Source organism: Heterocephalus glaber, unplaced genomic scaffold, assembly GCF_053883595.1.
Source record: "Heterocephalus glaber isolate CG9 unplaced genomic scaffold, H.glaber_assembly_v1.0 deba00001472, whole genome shotgun sequence".
In the NCBI taxonomy this organism is placed as follows: Eukaryota; Metazoa; Chordata; class Mammalia; order Rodentia; family Bathyergidae; genus Heterocephalus; species Heterocephalus glaber.
In genome coordinates this window covers 88079868-88099348 of record NW_028258315.1, presented here as the reverse complement: position 1 = coordinate 88099348, position 19481 = coordinate 88079868, and the positions used below count along the sequence as shown (strand labels likewise).

At 35.6% G+C, this 19481-nt stretch overlaps 1 protein-coding gene across 10 annotated transcripts in view; it reads left to right on the top strand.

The window, feature by feature from the left end:
- Positions 1–19481, top strand: part of Ccdc66 (coiled-coil domain containing 66) — a 33252-nt gene that overhangs the window by 2208 nt on the left and 11563 nt on the right. For 7 of the 10 annotated variants that reach the window (XR_015439181.1, XR_002389228.2, XM_021244074.2 and 4 more), the window contains 8 exons: positions 1080–1144; positions 1776–1801; positions 10237–10684; positions 13169–13334; positions 13558–13661; positions 15542–15663; positions 18047–18303; positions 18448–18532. Coding sequence is in view for 8 of the 10 variants with exons in the window: in XM_021244074.2 (XP_021099733.2) it covers positions 1080–1144; positions 1776–1801; positions 10237–10684; positions 13169–13334; positions 13558–13661; positions 15542–15663; positions 18047–18303; positions 18448–18532 (1273 nt within the window). In the remaining 2 variants the exon portion in view is untranslated. The remainder of the gene's footprint in view (positions 1–1079; positions 1145–1775; positions 1802–10236; positions 10685–13168; positions 13335–13557; positions 13662–15541; positions 15664–18046; positions 18304–18447; positions 18533–19481) is intronic. The other 3 variants (XM_021244077.2, XM_021244075.2, XM_021244076.2) reach the window with 1 other exon arrangement.

Here is a 19481-nt window from a genome sequence, read left to right as displayed (position 1 = left end):
ATTGTTGGCCCCTTTGTCAAGAATCAGGTGGCTGAATGTGCCTGGGGTTGCATCCTCAGTTATGTTCCATTGATCCACATGTCTGTTTTTGTGCCAGTACCATGTTTTTTATCACTATAGCTTTGTAAATATAACTTGAAATCTGGGATTGTGATTCTTCCTACTTTGCTCTTGTTGCTCAGGATGGCTTTAGCTACTGTGGATCTCTTCTGGTTCCATATGGTTTTAGGATTGTTTTTTCTAGTTCTGTGAAATAGACTGCTTGGATTTAATTTCATCTCTTGGCCTTCACTTTTGTTCCTGTAATTTGTATTGACACATATTTGAGGTTTTTTTCTTGTAAGACAGTGAATTATAGTAAGGACTGCTACTTTCATTTTCAGTACTTTTTATTTAGGCACTTAACAAATGTACAATTGTTGGGCAGTCCCTACTGTTCATTTATGCTTGTGCTTTAGACATGCACATATAAAGTATCCTATTACTGTGTGTGTGTGTATATATATATATATATATAATCATGTCATAACATATAAAGTATAGCATACAAAGTTTATTGTAGATACATTGTTGTGATAATAACAAGAGTCACTGGATGTGAATGTGTATTTGAAATATGCAAAATAAGTGGGACCATATACTTAGCCGGTTAGTAACCTTTGTGACATCATTATAGTCTGGTGTTCCAGCTCTCCACAGAATGTGTTAGTTGTGAGAAACTGATGAAATGATATATATGACAGCATCTTTACCTAGCTGAGGGGTTTTGGTAACCGCATCCTTTTTTTTTAGTCTGGAGTTATGAATTAAAGGGTGATATGTAGCTGAATTAATTAATTAGTTAACAATAACAAAAATGAAGTTTCAGGTTAAAAATAACAGTATCTTGTATTATCGAAAAGTTTCAAGAAAAAAATTTCTCCCTGTAATTTTTTTCCTCTCTCTTGGGTTGAAAACCATCTTAAATTAAGACTACCTTGATATATACAAGATTCTTACAAAAATTCAAAGGAATGGTTTTACTTTCAAGGTTTAAATGAACATGATGTTTAAAATGATAATTTTCTTTTATATTGCAGAGATGGTTTAAAGCTTGAAACTGAATTACTGAATGGAAAAACCAAGCTAATACTATCTCCGTATGGTATGCTGTGTTACTGGAACTTCAAAATGTTAACTTAAATTCCTACATAAAGTTTATAGTCATTTAACAGACTTTTTGCTTGTAATTGAGTGGTATTTAAATGATACTTTGAAAAAAGCTGTTTTCCCAAATTAATTTAAATTTACTTTTAGTCACATAAAGTCAAATTACATCATTGCTTACTACTGTAATTATTCAGATTTATGAAGTTTAATGTTGCATTGTATTTCATGTATACTTTTATTTGGTTTTTATATTTGTATATAGTATTGCCTAATGCATGACATAGGTGAAATTTAGGTAATTACATTCTTTGCATATAAAGAACGTATTGTTTGAATGAATTAAATTTATAGTGAGACTACAGTTGCTAAAGTCATGTTTAGTATTAGTTTTAAAATTCAGTATTCTTGGTCATCTTCTTCAAGGTTCCGCTCCCCACCTGTTTATCTTTCTTTACCTTGGAAAGATAATGATATAAACAAATATGCAATAGAAATAAATACAGAAGTTGAACCGTACTGTAAAAGTTGGAACACCGAGGCAGGATTAAAAGTTAATGCACTGATTAAAATTTTCTTTTGTGATTCCTTTTGGTTTACAGATTAGTAATTTATTTTTTCTTTTGTAGAACATAAGTCAAAAATTTCTGTGAAGGTAAGCCAAATGACTTTGACCTGATGTGTTTTCAAATGTAAAAATTTTTTTCCCCAGTGGTTTAAAGATAATTCCTGGAAAATATCAAAGTGTTTTTTGGGGGGCGGTTGTGGAATGATGGTGAAAAGTTATTTGTTCTCAGAGTAGTCCTTTTGCAGAAATGGAATTGTATTTTTTTTCCACCTAAAAAAGTCTAATAGAATCTCTTCTCTAGATCAGTGCTATCTAGTAAAGCTTTCTGTAAAGATGAAAATGTTATAAAAAATCATTGTTGTCCACACTAGACTTAAAATGTGGGTAGTGTAACAGAGGAAGTGAATTTCTAATTTCACCTGATCTTTAATTAAATTTAATTGCCACTGGACTAGACAGTACAGTTCTAGAGATCTTTGAAAATAATCAGACTTCAAAACAAAAGCATCTTTTCATACTGAAGTTCCATTTGCCAGCACCAGAAAGGAAATTTGATTGACAGATTCTTACATGCATGTAGTTTAAAAGATTACACTTGGGCCAGGGATTTAGCTCAGTGGTGTGGCCGGCCATTCGATCCCCAGTACCAAGAAAAAAAAAAGATTACACTTAAACTTAGTAGTAATTTTCCTTTTTTGAGAACCCATTCTGCCTCTTTCTACAAAATATATTACCACGTTTAACATTTTTTTTTGCTATTGCTACATTTCTTGTTCCCTATTGTCTTTTTCTATTTTTTAGGTAAATATAGGCAGGAATTTCCCCTCTTCTTCCATAACTTATGGTAGCCCCTTTGTCTTTTACCTTTGCCGTATCTTAAAGTCTCTGCTTGTCTGTAGATATAATTCATTTTGATTATGTAGCATTTTTCCCTTCAACTCTGAGCCCTTGATGGCTTTGTTATTTCTTCCAGGTTTAATCAAAGTGGAAAGTTGTTTCAGTACTTAGATTAATCACTTGATAAATAGGTAATGATCAGAGAAACTCTACAAGCTACTTTTAATTATTTTTGTGTATCTTGACATTGGTCTCTGTTTTCTGTGGTTTTACTTTCTGTGTTTTCAGTTACTTGTCAGTAGTGTCTAAAAATATTAAATGGAAAATTACAGAAATAATTCATCAGTTTTAAATATGCATCATTTGGAGTAGTGTGATGAACTATCGCTCTGTGTTGCCCGGGAAATCATTCCAGTGTGTCCATACCTGTTCAGTAGCCATCTCAGTTATTAGATCAACTATTATCACAGTGCTTGTTAGCAGGGTTTGTCCCACCTTCAGTTTCAGATGTCCACTGGGAGTCTTGGAATATTTCCCCTATGGAGGAAATAGGGGAACTGTGCAGACCATGGGAACCATAGTCCCTGTGAAGGCTACCATACAGTATATAGGTGATTACCTTGCATACCCCTTTAATCACAGAACACAGATTGTATATGATTTCCTCTCCTTTGCCTATTAAAATAGTCCAACTAACCACTTGTATTTGAGACACATTACAAATACAGTGTCTTTTTTTTCCCCCAGTGCCAGGCATTGAACACAGGACCTTGCACTTGCCAGGCAGGTACAATGCCACTGAGTTACATCCCCAGCCTACAATGTCCTTTTTCAAACTTCTAGATGAAGAGCTACTTGTAATGATTTCTTTCATCCCCAGCCCCCTATTCTCTTTCCACGTGTTCCTTCTTCCTACTTGTGTCCTTAACAGATTTGCTGTAATGGCCACAGCTGTGAAGACATTTTATTGTCTTTATAACCAACTCAGAACATCTGGAAATCCTCTTTCAGGCCTACAATAAAGTTACTAGTTTTGGTAGAATCATTACAAAATTGTGTCTGCTATGTATCTTAGGGTTTTTTTTCTTTTTAGACTAATGCGTTCTTAGCTGATGTTTATCTTAATTTATGTGCTGTGTAAAAGCAAACTGGGTTCACCCTGTTGCATTTAGGACTTCAAAATACTAACACAATCTTCTGTATTTTCAAGGGTCTTCTCTTTCTCATATTCACATAAGTTGTGGTGATCCTTTTCCTTCCTGTTTTTAGCTCTTCACAAACATCAGAACCAGTAATATTTGTCTCTTTTGTTTTACTTTTAAATGTCTTGAGTGTCACAGTGCTATATGTCACAGCTATATGTTGAGTTATCTTTTCTGTAAGTTATTCATGAATTTTCTCAACAGAGTGCTTTTCTTTCCTTCTACTGGGATAAACACTGAGTGACTACAATACCTACAATTTTATTTTCCCCATTTCTCACAGGTTGAATTACTGTCGTCTCCACATTGGGTTTTTAAAACATTTTCCTAATTTTATCAAAAGCTCTCCTACATTCTTTTTTAATCTTCATAATGAATATGAAGTAAAGATGGTTAATAGCCTAATTCCTTGTTTATTGGAAGAGAAATGAAGGAACTAGAAATGATTTTGTGTCATAACTGATTTATAAAAATAATGGACTCTAAAAACTTTCTAAGATAGTCTCAAAAATAAGTTGAAATACAAAACATTAAAAATGCTTTTGACCAGTTGTGGTGATACTCACCTGTAGTCCCAGCTACTCAGGAAGTTGAAACAGGAGGATTGATTAAGCTCAGGAGTTTAAGACTGACCTGGACACCATGGCCAGACCTCATCTCAAAAGAGAAAAAATTTTTTCATGGGTATTTGTACATGTGAGAATCAGTGACATACTAAAGGATGTGTATAATATTATGTAATTTTATATTTTAAAACATTACTTTTCTTTGATTCCTTTTGACAGATTTTGGCCACCTATAAATTGTGAAGTGCCAGTATTAAACAAATGTGTTCAGCATTGTCTTTATAATATTTGAAAAATATTGATAGAATTAAAACTAAATAAAAGAGTAACATGCTATATAAAAATGTTTTATAACATAAAGTCCTCATTTGATTAGTTAAAATTGATTTCATCCAGGAAAATTTGGGAAATAATTTGACCTAGGTTGCTTTTTCTTATTTAGTAATCTGAACATAATTTATACTAGAGTAATGAAAGAGACAGAAATGAGATGGTTTCAAGATATGTTGAAGCAATGCACTATACTTGGTAGTTTGCGATAAACTGTTAATAGAAAACTGAAATGCTCAACTATTACCAGTAGAAGCTGTAGTAGTTGGAAATGTACTGAGGTGGTAATATTCATTTGCTTAAATTCATTCCACTGATAATTTCCTTGATCCATTAAGAATGACTTGCCAGTGTCTAAAAACTAGAAAATGTAAAATTTGGCAGTCTTGAGTCTCCTGAAATACTGGATAACTTAGCAGTGGTTCAGATCCTGTTTGGCAGTGTAGGGTAGTTGTATTGGCTCTCTTTTAGATGGGAAGAATGCACTTGTGTTTGTTCCAGTTCCCATCTTGTCTAATTTATGGTAGATACTTGAGTTTGCCACTCTTCACTTAGAGAGTTATATTAAAATAGCTGCAGGAATGAGACGGTGGAAATACATTTTAGAATCAAATGTTGTTGTTATCAGAAACTGAAAGCCAGGTATAAACAGGGTAGAGTGAGTAAGATAATAATCTGTGGTTTATGTTACAGGTAAACTTGAAATGTAAGGTGAGATGTAATTGGCTGATTGGTAACTGGTTATTTATATATTACGGAGTTTCTTGAAAGACAAAGGAAATTTGGATAAGCCAGATGAAAGTTTTTATGGCTTCTAACCCAGTCTTTGACATAAAGAATATCTATTTATTAATTTTTATGTCGCCAACACTTTTCCTATAATGATGAGCACATAAAAAGTAGCACTTGATATTTATTAAATAATTATTGAATTGTTTTAGGTTACAGAAATTTACACTGGATTATGGAAGATAAATAATCAGGTTGTGTTAATGAAAACTTAATCTCAGCCTTGCTATAATGTAAATGATAAGGAAAAGATATTTGGAGGGAAAAACAGTATTTGCAAATAAGCCAAGGAAAACCTGAAGGAAGAGGTTCAAAAGTGACTTCATGGTTACTGGCCTAAGATTAGAACAACAGTGCCACAGAAATGTAATACTTTGGAAAAGGCAGCTAATTTGAGAGCAAGAAGTAGAGAATTTAGTGGCATAAGTATAATAGTTGAATTTATTGCACCAAAATTTACTGAATACCTACTCTGTTTCTGTTTCATTCACCTGTCCTAGATACTGGAGATACAGGAGTGAACAAAACAGACAAAAATCTCTGCCTATGGAGTTTACATTAGGAAAGTGTGGGATGAGTAGACTAAACAAAATAGATGCTATAAGACAAAAAGTGCTGTGAAAAGCTTGACATGATAGTGCATGCCTGTCATCCCAGCACTGTGAAAGTTTGAGTCAGGAGGATTGCAAATTTAAGCCCAGACAATTTAGCAATTTAGCAAGACCCTGTCTCAATATAAAAAATTTAAAACTGGGCTGGGGATTTAGCTCAGCAGCACTAAGCCTGCCTTGCCAAGTGCAAGGTCCTGAGTTTGATCCCCGGTACCAAAAAAAACAAACAAAACAAAAACCTGCTGGAGATGTAGTTTGGTGTAAAGGCTGTGGATTTAATCACCAGTATTAAAAAGAAGGGGGGGAAAGTGCCATGAAAAAAAATGAGAAGGAAGAATGTGATCACGTTACTGGTTTAGCCTTGTCTAGGAATGCTAGAGAAGCAAGCGTGTGGGTAGAACAGGGTGATAGGGAAGACCTCACTAATCAGGTAATGTTTGAACAAAGATTGGAAGGAGGTGAGGCAATGAACCATGTAGAATCTGAAGGAAGAATGTTGCAAGTAGAGGGATAGACTAGTGCTAAGGCTTTGTTGAGTTCAAGGAACAATCAAACAGCATATGTGGCTGAAGGCTAAGAGAAAATTAGGTCAGATATGAGAGATTGGGGGCAAAAGAGGCAAGGGGGGTACCCCACTTTCTGGTTCCCCCTTGTGCCTCTCAGACAAGCTATCTTTCAGTAAATTCTTCCTACTCTTGACCTCCAATGTTCCTAGAATTCATTCTTCAATTTTAGAGAACACAAACTCAGCATGTCCCAACATCGAGCAGGTTGGGAATTATAATATTTCCCCTATATTATTTGGAGGTCCATAGATCATACTTCTTATATCATTTGAAGGTCTTTCACCAAGATAATTGGACAGAGAGGGATGACACCAGGATAAGGAACATTCTGCTGGGCTCTGAATTTCCCTGCCACTGTCCTAAACCTGTGATCACCGATTCTGGGAAAAGCAGAGCCAGCCCCTGGGAGTGAAACCACCTCAGAGTGATCCTGGGAAGGAACCACCCCTCAAGCCCTGAGGTTTCTAGAGCTGATAACCAAGTTGAGATGCAATCCAGGGGCCTGGTGCATCAGCTTGTCCTGCTTTTACTGGCTGGGCTGATTCCCTTCACCAGGGTGCCCTCCTCCAGCTGCTCAAACTGGATCCTTTCCTGTTTTCTCATTCTCCTTTGTTAAGAGCTGACCTGATCATTGTCTCCTCCCCTTACCATTTTCTTACTTTCCAATTAAAGCTTTTTCTTTTGGAAAGAAAAAGAGGCAAGGGGAAGAGGAAATGCTCATAGATTAGAGCTTTTTAGATCATTGAAAGTTCAACTTTTCCTCCAACCAAGATAAAAAGCCACAGAAGGCTTTTGAAGACAATGACATGATCTGACTTAAACGTTAAGGTAATTACTGTAGCTCCTGTGTTGGAAATGGACTGAGGAGCAAGGGTAGAAGCTGGGATTCGAGTTAGAAGGCTTTGGTAATTCAGGTGATAACTAATAGCTTGGAGCAAGGGAGTAAAAAGGGATATGTTTTGAAGATGTAGCAAAATAGTGTTTGATGACAATAAATGTGTCATATGAGACAAGTCAAATATAGTTTTGGGTTAAGTTCTGTATTTGAATATTATTGTAGTTTTTTTCCCCTTGTTCTTCTTTGAATGGTTTAAATTTTTTGTGTGTATGATAATAAAGTTATTTTAAAAAATAAAAAAAATATATATAGCTGCAACATTTTGGGTGTGGTGTGAGCAACTGAGATGGCAAAGTAACTGAGGGGAGGAAGTTGCATAAGGGTAAAAAGGAGATGAGTTTGATTTTGGATATACTAATTTGAAATGTCATTTAAAAACCTAGTGTGAAGTGTTGGGTAGTCATGTGGGACCTAGAGTTAGAGGAGAGGAATGTCAAAAGACACAAACTGGGTAGTCATCAACATGAATAAATATTTAGAGCCAAAAAGAGTAAATGAAATTACCAGTTTAATGAGGGAACGGTGCTAACCTGTGCCTGAGCTCCCCAACTTTAAGAGGTTTGGTAGAAGAGAAGCCAGCAAAGACTAAAGAGGAAGACTTAAGATTTCTGGAAGGGAAGCAAAGAGGTAGTCAGTTGTGTCAGATGCAGCTCATAGGTCAAGTAAAATGAAGATTTGAGAATTGGTTACTACAAGGTCAGACTGAGGCATGATTGAGACCCCTGAGGCAGGCAAAGTCTAACCAACATGCAATGAGTTTATTGCCATCTGGGTGCAGATGGGCCAAGGGTGAGAAGGCTGTTGGCGCTGAGAGGAGGGTGGTCGTGGTTGATATGGGGCATTTTAGGTAGGTGGGGGCACTGCTAAAGAGGGTGGAAAATTTTAGAGTCCCATGGGCAGTGGGCCTGGGGCTGGGTGATAAATAGGGTGGTGGTGAGAGCAGCAGGGTGGCTACTGGCTTCTTGTTTTCTCTGTATTCCTGTGGATTCGGGTAGTGGGTCTGCTTGGGTCAGGGTCCAACTTGAGGGACCTGTCAGTTACTAGATTTAACAAGGTAAAAGTTATTAGCAACCCTGAGCAGTTTTGGTGGGGTAGTGTGAGTGAAAGCCTAGTTGAAATGGGTTTACAGGAGATGAAAAAACAAAATGGGATTCAGAATTGTTTAAGATTGTAAAATAGTAGCATATTTGTATGCAGACACTTTTGATCCAGCAGAAAAGTTTGATTCAAGAAATAATCGCTAGAGAGATCTTTTGAGAAAGAGAGGGTTATGGAATCTTATACAAATAACAGGAGGGTAAGTAGTTTTATGGGTACAGATGCTGGTACAGATTCGATGGTAAAAATTTGAAGTTTTTTTTTTAATACAGTACTTCTCTCTATAAGATTTTCAGTGAAATATTAAGATCTCCCTCTGAGAATAAGGATGGGAGAGAATATTAGGGTTTGGGGGAAGAGAAGGTTGAATAATTACTATTACTAAAAGAGTGAGAGAGTAAAGGGACTTTGGAAATATATGACTTCCAAGTAACATTAAGAGCCCATTTGCTGTTCTTGGCTTTAAGTTTAAGGTGAAGCCAGTTAGCTTGAGTGTGTTGTTTTTCTCCATTGGTGCCATTACAGAGTGGGTGAAGAGATGGATTTTGCCAGATTGGGGATTTGCTAAGAGCAGAGCAATGGAGAAAAGAATAAAAGATATGGTTTTGGTTTACTGTGGAATTTAATATTGTTCAGAAAGGAAATGAGAGCAAGAAGGAGGTAGTAGGATGAGCAAACTCTAGGGCCTATCCGAGTTAAAAGAACCTTTAGAACTGAGATATAGGAGAAAGTGAATTGGAAAAAAATAGGAGGTGGGTAGTGGTCACTGTCCAGTGCTTGAGAGGTTACAGTTATGGGTGATTACAAGGTCAATATAAAATGTCACTGTGGGAATGAGTGAGGTGCAGTAGCATGGAGAACTACGGCATAGGACAGTGATGGCAAACCTTTTAAAGCTTTCAGTGATAAGGTTAACAGCCTGCATAGATTTGCCACCACTTGCATAGGAGCACAGTCTGAGGAAATGAAAGGCAGGATGTTGGAAGAATGATCTATGTGGATGTGAGAGCATCAGAATTAAGCTGGGCATAGTGGTGTATGCCTGTAATCTCAGCAACTCAGGAAGCTGAGGCAGGAAGATTGCAGGTTCAAAACCAGCCGGGGGAACTTAGTAAGACCCTTTCTCAGAATTTTTTAAAAGGGCTGGGGCTTGGTTGTGGCTCAGTGGTAGAGCACTTGCCTAGCATTTGCAAGATGTCTGGGTCCAATCCCTAGGAACACACATACAAAGACATGAATTATGTTAGAGGATGACCAAAAAGATACTCAAGAAATAAAGGCTAGTAATCTACAGGTCTATAGATGCATGTAAAGAAAAGAGGTAATGTTTGTGTAATGAGGTGGTGTAATGTAATGACCAAAGCTAGAATAGAATGGAGATGTCTGTAACAAATAAAAGTGTATCTGTATTCTTACCTGGAAGTACAATAATTCCTAGTTGTTGATTAAACTTTCAAGTGAAAATCTGCAAAGTTTAGCATTAATTTCTTATGGCACTGTTTAACTAAAGAGCAAAATGAAAAAAAAAGTTTAGAGCACTGATTTGTCACAGATTATGTAATTAAAGATAATTGTTGATTTTCTATGGACTGTTAACAAAGAATAAGCTCCTGGTGTTTTAACAGATGGGCAATAAAACCAAGATTGGAAAGTGTCCCGTAAGAACAAAACAACCTAGAAACAGTGTAAAGTCAACACAAAATACTTTTATTGGGAGTGAAGAACTTTTGCAAAAGAAGACAATTGGTTTGGAAACTTCACAGGCAAGAGGTGAAAAGAGTAGAATGACACTCTCACCCAGTAAGGATTTATGTAAGCCATATACAGATGAAGACTGTCTTCTTATCCAAAAAGAAATTTTACCTGCAGTCCCTAATATACAGAAAACTAGAAACACCACAAATACACCTCTAGGAACTAAACAGAAGACTTGCAAAAAGCACATCACAGCTGAAACTATGAATAGCAGTTTGGTGTGTCTTACACAAGAGCAACTACGACAAACTTTGATGACTGTAAACGAAGGAAAGGGATCTGTTTCCATGACAGAGAATGAAAAGGAGGAAGAAACAAGTAAGATTTTTCTTAAATTTTGTTGAATATGAATTTTCTTGTCTGTGCTTTAGAATTTCAAATTCATTTGCCTTTCTGTAAACTAAAATCTAATTCTCTTAAATTTTAACATGTGGCAATCTTTTGAAATAATTATTATTTTAGAAGACTTTCTGTAATATCCCAGATTACTTTTGTAGTTGTAATATGCCATATTTTAAGGTTCATGCCCAAAATACTATTCTTATGCATTATAGACTTAAGAAATTTGATCTCTGTGGAGTTCAAAAGAGATGTTAGTACAGAAAACTCTTGTCAGGGATTTAGCTCAGTGGTTCTGCCGCCTGCCTTGCAAGCACAAGGACCCAAGTTTGATCCCCAGCACCAAAAACAAAAAACAAAAAACCCCAGAAAACTCTTGTACTTATTTTAGAAGTTAGGAGGCTTTATTTATATATAAAATAATTATACAAAAGTTTTTTTAAAACCTCTCTAGGGTATTTCTATTGAAAATTAAGGAACTCTAGTGTGAGGATTGAACGTGAGTTGCTGAAAAACATTGCTTTCCTGACCCCTGTATTTGCTCTTGCCGTCCTCAATTCATGCTGAGGACTGGTGGTATTGTTGCTGGGCGGTTTTTTCCCGTAATTTTTATTTTTTATTAGTACGTGTTCGTAGTTCATAATGATTACAGTCTTCATGGGGCACATGTACATAATACATCTTAGTTCTTTATTCATCCCCTTCTGTCCCTCCTCCACCTCTTGATTCTCTTCCCATTTGCAAAATATCTATCTTCCTATTTCCTGTTATCTATTATTTTGCTCTTTATATTTCATGTGATGTTATTTAAACTTGTCTGATTTATTTTACTTTACATTATGGTTTCAAGGTGCATCTATTTTCCTACAAATGACTCGTTTATTCTTCTTTGTGGCAGAGTAGTGCTCCATTGTATATAAAACCACATTTTCTTTATTCGTGTGTCGATTGGCATATAGGCTGCTTTCAAGATTTAGCTAGTATGAATTGTGCTGCTGTATAAAGTGAGTATGCCTGTATCGCTGTAATATGATGTCTTTAACTCTTTTGGGAAGGTATCTAGAAGTATTGCTCTTTAACCAGTATAAAACACAGACTTATTCACAGAAGTAGTAGTAGAGTGTTAAATGTTTTGTTTCACAAATTAGGACATTGTATTATGTTTTAAAAGCTAATTCAGCCTTGAGCTAAGAAACTGAATATGAAGGTAGTAGAAATGTCATTAAAGTTTTTTAAGGCAACAGTAAAATAAAAGTAAAATTAACATTTCCTGTGGAGAACCCTCAGAGCCGATTTGGGGGCCAGGTAATTCCTGTACACTCCAAAACTTTTCACAATAAAATCATTGACCCTCTTGTAGTCTAGATTATTATTTGTAAATGAGGGAGCTTGTTTGTTCTTAAGGCTAGAATGCTAACTTAGAAAACAGTTTATTGGGCATAATGACAGATAATATCAACAAAGTTAAAAACACATTTGAAGTTGAGTCTAGTGGCACACACCTGTAATCCCAGCTACATGGGAGGATGAGACAGAAAGATTGCGTATGGGAGGCCAGTGTGGGCAAATAAGCATCTCAAAGTAAAGTAAAAAAAAAAACATTAAAAAAGGATGGGGATGATGGAGATGTAGCTTAGTGGTGCAGCGCTGGTGGCCCTGAGTTCAGTCCGCAGTACTGCCAATAATAAATAAAAAACTATACACTTTACCTAATCATGCACTGTCTTGCATATTACATATGCTTTCTCTTCATTGAGCTAACTAGCACATTCAAGACGACTTAGGACAATTTTTGATCCAACATATGAGCTCTCTGTAACAACACTTTGTTTAGCTATAACACTTCGTTACAGCTGGGGCAGAGATAATAGTTTATGGAAAAAAAGGTTTGCCACTGATTTCACAGCTTAATGAGAAAAATAAGGTCAAATTGATAAATTACGCTATTTGCATTTCCATTTAGGTTGTGATTTGTATTATAATTTATATTATTAGTAAAATTGTTACGGGGCTGGGGATTTAGCTCAGTGCTTCTGCCGCCTGTCTCACAAGTGCAAGGACCCGAGTTTGATCCCTGGTACCAAAAAAAAAAAAAAGTAAAACTGTTATAAGAATAAATGGAGGTTTATTTTTCCATTGTTGCTTTTTTCTTTTCTTTTTGGTACTGGAGATCGAACTCAGGTCCATGCACTTGTGAGGCAGGCGGTGGAACCACTGAGCTAAATCCCTGGCCCCGCTTTTTTCTTATTTGATACAAGAAATTGAATGGCTATGGCTATGAACAAACCATTTAATCTTTGAGCCTCAGTTTTCCTTTTCTTTTTGACAGCCACTTCACGGATTGTTGTAATAATTAAATTAGGAAATGTATAAAACTATTTAAATTGTATAGCAGTGTGCCACGATAAGGTATTGCAATAGATGTAATTTACTATTAATTTTAAAACGTATTTTACTTCATAGGTCAGGATAGACTACATTTAAACAATATTCCTAATCAGCCCAAGAAAGAGAACATTATAGGATTACTCCAAAAAACTGATGCTGTTTCATTTGTTCCAAATGAAAATAAATGTGTCGTTAATAAAATCCAGGAGGCATCTAAACAGTCTGAGCAGAAAGTCATCACGTATGTAATTCCTATCTACTGTTATGGGGTCATCTTGGGATATGGTTTTGCTTTTTCTTTACTTGCATGTGAAATGTTTAGAACTATTTATTTATTAGAACAATCTGTTATTTATTTTTTGATCTAGAACTGTTTAAAAGCTTGTTACTTAATACTTTGCAGTTTTGTCATGCAGAAACATATAATGATGAGATTTGTTATTTCTTGTTGTATTTTACCTTAGAGAGAATGAGTGGAAACCAGCTGACATTTTCAGTACTCTTGGTGAAAGGGAACGTGATAGAAGTTCATTGGAAGCAAAAAAAGCCCAGTGGAGGAAAGAGCTAGGTATATAATTTTTGTACCTTTTGTTTATGGATTATATAGTGAGGAATATAATCTTTTAACATATTATCAAGTCTTTTATTACATTTGTCATCCAGAATAGTTCTCTGTAAATGCATAAGCTTTATGGGTTTCACTTTGCTTTTAGTTGTGTCTTTTTGTTTGGTACTGTGTGATATGCCTGCAAAGCATTAATGTTATTGGTGTGTTCTTCTGGAGCCATTGTAACTCAAGAAAAGTTTCTTAAACTCTCAACAGTTATGTTTTCTGTTACAGAAATTCTATAGATTTATGGATGGTTTTATTTTTAAATAATTTACTTCAATTTTTTAATAACACATTCTAGTTAAGAATACTCAATATGATATGAAGCAATATATTCTAGACGGAAACAAGCTTATTATGATTAGCCTGTGTCTCAGTTACTTTTCTCTTTGCTTAGCCAAAATGCTCAACACCTAAAGTTAAAGGAGGAAAGGTTTATTGTAGCTCACAATTTGTAGAGGTTTCCATTCATAGTTGGCTGGCTCCAAGGCAGGATGGCATGGGAGAGGGGCATCACAGAGGTGAAACAGTTCATGATGGCAGAAGGCAGCAAAGTAGTGAAGCAGCAGCAGGCCTGCCTTCTTTCTTTCCCTTTATATCCATCTAGGCTCTCAGCTCTTTGGATGGTGCCAGCCACACTCAGAGTGGGCCTGCCTATTATCCACACCCAGAATTATTATGCCAAACCAATCAGTGGACTAATTTAATAATCACCCTGGATCCCAGCCAGCTTCACACCCTTAATCCTGGCATCACACACTGCAGATTCAGGCACCTCTAAAAAGCCCCTCCTATAACAACATGAGGCTTTGGGGGGACATCTACACATAAGTCATAACAGCTTGGGACTCTAATAGAAAAATGTATAACTTGTATTAGAGTCATGAAATTTTGTTAATAACTAAGAACACCCATTGGTTTTTAGACTAGACTTCAGGTCTAGATATCACAATTTGGAAAATATATGGCTTTAGCATTTATACCTCTTGAGAATAGATAATACTAAAAGCATGAGACAGCCTCACCCTCCATGCAGCTGGGAAGTTGCTATCTCTGATAGGAAGGATGGTTTAGAAAAAGAAATAAGCAGCAGAAGTAAGGAATGAATTGATATTAGAAGTCAAGATAATAGAGGAAGAAATTAAATTTGTGGTAGTAGTATTAGAAGAACATCTCTTTAAGTCATGTTTTTGTTAATTATCTTGGAATTTAAATGTATACATCTTTGAATTTGGTATTTAAGGAATTGATGATTTGAGACTTAGTTTAGATTGTATCTGTTAGAAGTTTTTTTTTTTTTTTACTTTTCAGAAATTATGGAAAATAATGACCAACGTATTTACTTTGTGGGAGACCAATAGGCACAGTTGTTCTCATTTTGCAGAAGAAACTAAGGTTCAGACCGGTTAACAAGCAATTTTCCCACAGTCACATAGTTTGGAAGTGGTTGAACTTGAAGTCAACCCTAATGTTCTCTGCCTTCAGAAGTCTAGGCTTTAAATGTTTTAGTGATAACTAAATGAGTGAATAGGAAAATAGAACATCAGCATAATTAATATAATATAAACTAAGTTATTCTGAAAGATTATTCTGTATTATTAATTGTGGTAATAAAAATAAAAGTTCTTATATCCATTTGTGCTGTATTTAAATTTGGTTTTGATTGTTTTATTTCATTTCCCAAATTCTTCTCTACTTTCCGAGTTAATATCCCTAAAAAACAGTTTTTATTAAATCTATATTGGAATCTACACACTCTTTAAGAAGGTCACAATTTGTTTACATGATTCTTTTCTTACAGTTTTTGTACATTTTTTAAAAAAGGACATTATTTACAGATGAACAGGTTGCTTTAAAGAAGAAAGAGAAAGAAGCTTCTGAAAAACAGAATAATTCTTGGAAAAAATCTGAAAATGATAAAATAACATTGGAAAAACTTCAGATTCTTGACCAATTTAGGGTATGTCGAAATCAAGTGTATTGTTTGTCTTAACACATCTTAAAATAACACATGTTATTTACGATTTTTAAAATGCTGTAGCACCAGGGATTTAGCTCTGGTTCTGGCAACTGCCTCGCAAGCACAAGGTCCTGAGTTTGATCCCCGGTACCAAAAAAAAAACAAAACATGCTAGAGCAGTGATGGCGAACCTTTTAGAGCTTCCAGTGATAAAAGCAGCCCATTGTGGCACAAGTGCCATAGGTTCCCCACCACTGTGCTAGAGTATCCACATTACAAAGCTCATTTTAAAAGCTCATTTACTAAAAACAAACCCTTACAGCTTGGCATGGTAGCACATGACTGCGATCCCAGCACTGTAGGAGGCTGAAACAGGAGAACTGCAAGTTCAAGCCCAGCCTCAGCAACTTAAGTGAGACCTTGTCTCAAAAAAAAAAAAAAAAAGTGAGAAAAATATTTAAAAAGGCCTTCTGTATCGCACTAGTTAAAATCTGAAACGATAGAAAATTTTAAAAGGGCTGGAAATGTAGTTCAGTAGGAAGGCCTTGGGTTTGATCCTCAGTACTGCACCAAACAAAACTTTTCATACAGTGTTTTAATATAGTATTTTAAATTTAATTATGATCTGAACTAGTTTATATTTGCATTCTATAACTTGCTTTCTCATGTTAGTAGGTGAGTGTAGAGGCCCCCAGCACCTCCTTTAGGCTTCTATAAAGGAGAGTTGCAGTTTTTAAAATGGCATAAAACTCTGCCACTAACCATGTGATATCCGTGACACAGTTATCACATCAACCATGAGCATGTATGTATCAAACATAAGTATATATCAAGTACCTTTTGGGTAGTGCCTTGTGATGTTTAAATTCTATGTTTTTAATTTGAGGTAGAGAAAAAGTACCCTTGTTTTTTTTTTTAAGACTTTTGCTCGTTCTTCAAATGTTGTGTCAGTCTCCTTGTCAGCTTATGGTGGCCCAGGCTGATGGGTTTTCATTACATAAATCTAGTGAGGTTTTAAAGGTAAGTTCTAAGTGTTCTTAGGATATCCACTATCACCTCTTCTATTCAATATAGTACTTGAAACATTAGAGCAATTAGGCAAGAGAAAGAAAAGAGATACATACAAGAAAGGAAGACATCAGATTATTTGTAGATGACATGATACAGACACAGCAGACCCAAAGAACCCCACCGAAAAACTCTTAGAATTAATAATTTCAGCAGTGTAGCAGGATACAAGATTAACTCGCAGAAATCAGCATTTGTGTACAGTAACAGCAAATGGGATGAGAAGGAATTATGAAAATGATGCCATTCATAGTAGCTTCAAGACAAATGAAATACCTAGGAATTAACCTACTCAGCGAAGCAAAACACCTTTACAAAGAAAACTACAGTACTCTGAAAAAGGAGATTGAAGAGGACATCAAGAAATGTTCCCTGCTCCTGGACAGGCAGAATGAATATTGCCAAAATGACCATACTCCTAAATTAATTTTTAAAGGTGATTTCCATTCCTGTTTTGCTGTTCATCTTGGAAGATCCTGTTCTGTGTCCTGGATCCTCATCACCCAGGCCTTTTCTGCCTGCCAGGTAGTCAAAGTGGGCAGGTGTATGGTGTCTTGAGTGAGGGAGATTTTGCTGTATTTTCAAGGTCACCACTTATTTCCCAAACCTGAATTTTTATAGACTGCTTGAAATGGAGAATTAAATGAAATACTTCTTTTCCTTATACTTGGATATCATATCCCTCTACTAAGTACATGTTTAAAATATGGATGGGTCTTACAATATATCTTAATAGTATAGTAAAATTCTTGAAAGTTATTCTAGAAATAAATGCCTTACTGGGATAAATCAATTTAAATGACTGGCAAGTTTTCCAACTATAAAGTAGTTAAGAGAATTGAACTTCAGGTGGTTTGATAGTTGTTTAGGAAGCAATATTGCTGGAGTTGAATGAACACATAGAAGATGACAGCAAAGAAAAAGAGGAAAGATTTACATATTCAAAGATAACAGCTTTTGTGGCTATAAGGGAAAAGATTAATTTGTCTTTGATCATACAAGCTTACAGATATTTTAAAACTACTTGACTAGATCAGAGTATTTAAATTCTACACTTGCCATTGACCTCTTTTCATTGAATGTATTTAGTGTGATTTTACATATTTCTTATAATTTTTAGAAATGTCTTAATTTGAATTTCTTACATTTTCTAAGGTAGTTGTCCAAATATACAAGGAAATGAAAACAATACAATTGTTTTAATTTTTATGATGTTTATTCTGCTTAGCAGTGACATTTAGAAATCATGTTTGTCATCTAGGATTCTATGTGAATAATTGGAAAATTTCTTAGCAATTCTGTTTGGCACAATTAGGACAAAGAACATGACAGATGGGCAGTGCATTTTGATTCATTCAAGAGTCATCCTGGTTCTCAATCTCAGCTGTCCTCTCAATCTCAATCAACACACAACCAACCAGAGTACTTCAGTGTCTCTCCTGATACTCGGGAGCTGGCTGATTTTGGCAGCGTTTCTACACCTACAATTGGAAGCCAGCTTGAACCTTCAGAGGAGGAGCAGGTAGCAAAGCCTGTTAGGGATGTGGCTGTGGCAAACAGTCAGAAAACAAAGTAAGTTCATTCTTCACTTACTGATTTTCAAGACAGTGTCTAATTGGCTTTAGGTCTGGTATTTTTCTTTGAAATAGAAATGATTAGCAGATGTATCTAAAGCTACCTTTTTTGGAGTTCTGAATATTTAATATATATTGTCAGCTTTCTTCGTTCTATGACTGCTCTGTTGGACCCGGCACAGATTGAAGAACGGGACAGACGACGACAAAAACAGTTAGAACATCAGGTATTGCACAGTAAAATGTTGGTCTTTGCCTTAATAAATAATAGTCATGGGCTGGGGATTTAGCTCAGTGGTTTCGCCGCTTGCTGTGCAAGCGCCAGGACCCGAGTTTAATCCCCAGTACCAAAAAAAAAAAAAAAAAAAAAATTAAATAATAGTCATGGCCAACATATATCTAAGTAGATCGAAATTAAAATTCTGGTGTACTCTTATAGTAGAGGCCCTGTTCCATCCTATGAGAACCCAATCCCTGTCCCAGTTGACATGAAATTACAATTAAGCTTACGCAAAGAACCAGACATACACTACAACTGCCTGCCTTCCAGTAGAGAAAGTCTTTATATATAAGCTGTAAATCAGGCATGATGGTACATGTCTGTAATCCCACCACTCAAGCAAGAGGATTACAAGTTCAAACTCAGCCTGAGCTACTTAGTGACTTAGCAAGACCATGTCTCAAAATAAAATTTAAAGATTTTTAAAAGGGCTGGGGATGTAGCTCAGTGTGCAATTTGTGTGTGTGTTTTTTGTGTGTGGTATACAGATATTCCTCAATGACTTACTTAAACCACTTTTCAGACTTATGACTGAGCCAGTTTGGGCTTAATGACCCACAACTTGGACTCATGACATGGGCCCCCACACACACTGGTACAGTTCTGTACATCTTGTTTATAGAACCTCGATGTCTTTTTTTTGGAACAGTACACCTTGTTTACCGTATTGTAATTTTTGCTGATTGTAGAGTACAATACTGTAGTTTTGTGTTCTGTTATGTATTATAATACTGCATGTAAGAGTTATGCAAAAATAAAAGCAAAGTCACGAAGTTGAAGCTTCTGTTGACCATTTCTCTGTTTGAATATTGTAACATACATATTATATTCAATTCCTCATTTAGTGACTAATTTTAATGATCTAGTTACAGGAACTGGACTTGGTCATTAAATGA